This window comes from Pediculus humanus, genomic scaffold (genome assembly GCF_000006295.1).
Source record: "Pediculus humanus corporis 1103172107420 genomic scaffold, whole genome shotgun sequence".
In the NCBI taxonomy this organism is placed as follows: domain Eukaryota; kingdom Metazoa; phylum Arthropoda; class Insecta; order Psocodea; family Pediculidae; genus Pediculus; species Pediculus humanus.
In genome coordinates, this window is record NW_002987044.1 from 489 (window position 1) to 2,758 (window position 2,270).

At 19.7% G+C, this 2,270-nt stretch overlaps 1 protein-coding gene across 1 annotated transcript; it reads left to right on the top strand.

Moving 5' to 3' along the window:
• Positions 1-612: 612 nt before the first annotated feature.
• Positions 613-1,376, top strand: Phum_PHUM067840 (Selenoprotein S, putative; the record flags this gene model as incomplete). The annotated part of the gene is made up of 4 exons (XM_002423525.1): positions 613-679; positions 809-955; positions 1,034-1,140; positions 1,224-1,376. 4 exons carry the CDS (start codon positions 613-615, stop codon positions 1,374-1,376), a joined length of 474 nt encoding a protein of 157 aa, XP_002423570.1.
• Between the last annotated feature and the right edge of the window lie 894 nt (positions 1,377-2,270).

Sequence of the window (2,270 nt, forward strand, 5' to 3'; positions counted from 1 at the left end):
TAACTTTATTTTTAAAAGAGTGAATAACATATTTTAAATTTTGTATTCGTTTTTATAATATTATAAGAGCTTTAATGCTATAAAGAACTTATAACTTTGTGCTTGAATGTTTAAGTTTTTCAAAAGATTTTTATTTAAGTGTAAAACACACCTAACTTTACTTATTATTATTATTTTAAAAGTTATAATAAAGTTTTGAAATTTCCTTTTACTAAATTTACTATATTGTAAGGTTTTTCTTTACATATACATTTAGTTTTTGAAATTATAAATGTATAAGACATAATTTAACACGAGACGTTTTCGTATTAAATTTAATTGAATTTTATAATATGATTTAAATGTAAATAATTTTCAAAAGGCGAAAATAAATTTAAAAAATTAACATAATTACTTTTAAAAAAATTAAAATGTATATGTATATAATTTAAATTCAAATTTACCCGGAAATTCTTGTTTTTTTACTCTATGGAACTTCCGTTAAACTCGCCGCCATTTTATTGTCGTAAGATGACATTACGTTTAATGGATGAAAGTAGTTAGTAAAAACAACATAGACATTTTTATTTTTATTTTTTTTTCGGATTAACAAAAATTATTAATTCGTTAAAAATGGATAATATTGAAGTAGAAGAAATAATAGCCGAACCAAATGAGCCTTCGTGGATGACAAGCGTTAGTAATGGTAAATAAAAAAAAAAAAAAATTTAATTTTAACCAATATGAGATAATACATTGATAACTGACATTGAGATTATTCTATTATGGCAAAATGAATTTTTTCGATTATTTCTGGGAATATTTTTAGGCTTTTCGATATTGCAATCAAATGCTTGGTACATTGTAGCCGTGGCTGCATTAGTTTATTACATTTGGAATGAATATTTATCATCTAAATTTAACAAATGGAGAGAAGAAAGAGAAATTAAAAGGATTGCTGCAATAGCTAAAAAAGGTACTTTTATTAACCTGTTACAAAATTTTTTAAAACGTTACATAATATTAATTATAATTTCTTAATATGAATATTCAGAACCTGATAATTGTTTCGAATTGGATGAAGCTCGAATGAAAGCTGTTAGAAAATTACAAGATGAATATAACAAACAAGCATGCATAAAACAAAAATCGTTTCAAGAAGTGAGTATATATAAACAAAAATTTATTATTATTATTATTATTTTGTTAAAATTAAACATTTTATTTTGTTATTAACAATTTAGAAAGAAGAAAAAAAAAGACAAGAATCTTATAGTAGACTTGGACTTCAAGGTGGAAGAAAATTAAATGATTCTTATTTTCCATTATCCGATAGTAGTAGTTCATCGAATTATGTTCCGACAACTAGAAGAAAGGGTTGTCCAGGAGGTTGTTAAAAGAACAAATAATTTTATTCCATCATGTTTTAGTCATGTTATCAGTAATATTAATAAACACACTTAAAATATTGGGCAATTTAACAAATCAAGCAATGTTCACAATTTACAATAACACTATCGAAATTCACATTAATAACATTTAATGAATAATTTTATGTAATCGATAAATGAAATAATTTTTTAATAGCGTTTAAAATAAACATAAATCAAATTATTATCAATATTAATGTTTTAATAAATAATTAAAATACATAGGTATTAAAACTTACCTTAAACTGCTGTCAAATTAATAATATTATTTATGTAAAAATTATTTTTAACTTTTCTTACGTATATATATATACATATTTTTTTTTTTTCTTATTATTATTAATACATTAAAAATATTAATTAAAACTTTCGTTCATTTAATTATTGCTTATTTCGTTTTCACATATACAGGACGTAAATGAAATTTTTTTAAAAAATCAGTCATTCATTCATTCATTCATTCATTCTTTTTTTTTTAATAACATTTTCATTTACTTATACATTTAAAAAAAAAAAATCCATGAAAAATTTTCACTTTTAAATAATTAATTATTTTTACAATAACGGATAATATTAATAATAATAATAATAATAATACACGATCGTAAAAATTTGAAAAAAATTTTTTTTTTTTTTTTTTTATCCTTTATTAAAATTACAATATTTATTATATATAGAAAAAAAAATTTAAATTTAAATTTAAATTTAAAATTTTACATTTAATTATTATAAAAAAAATAAATATGAATAAATAAAAGAATAATTTTTTCCCGTTTATTTTTTATTTATTTATTTATTTAATGTATACATCGTATAAATTTTAATTAATTGCTGCTTTGACTTTATAAAATAATAATAATA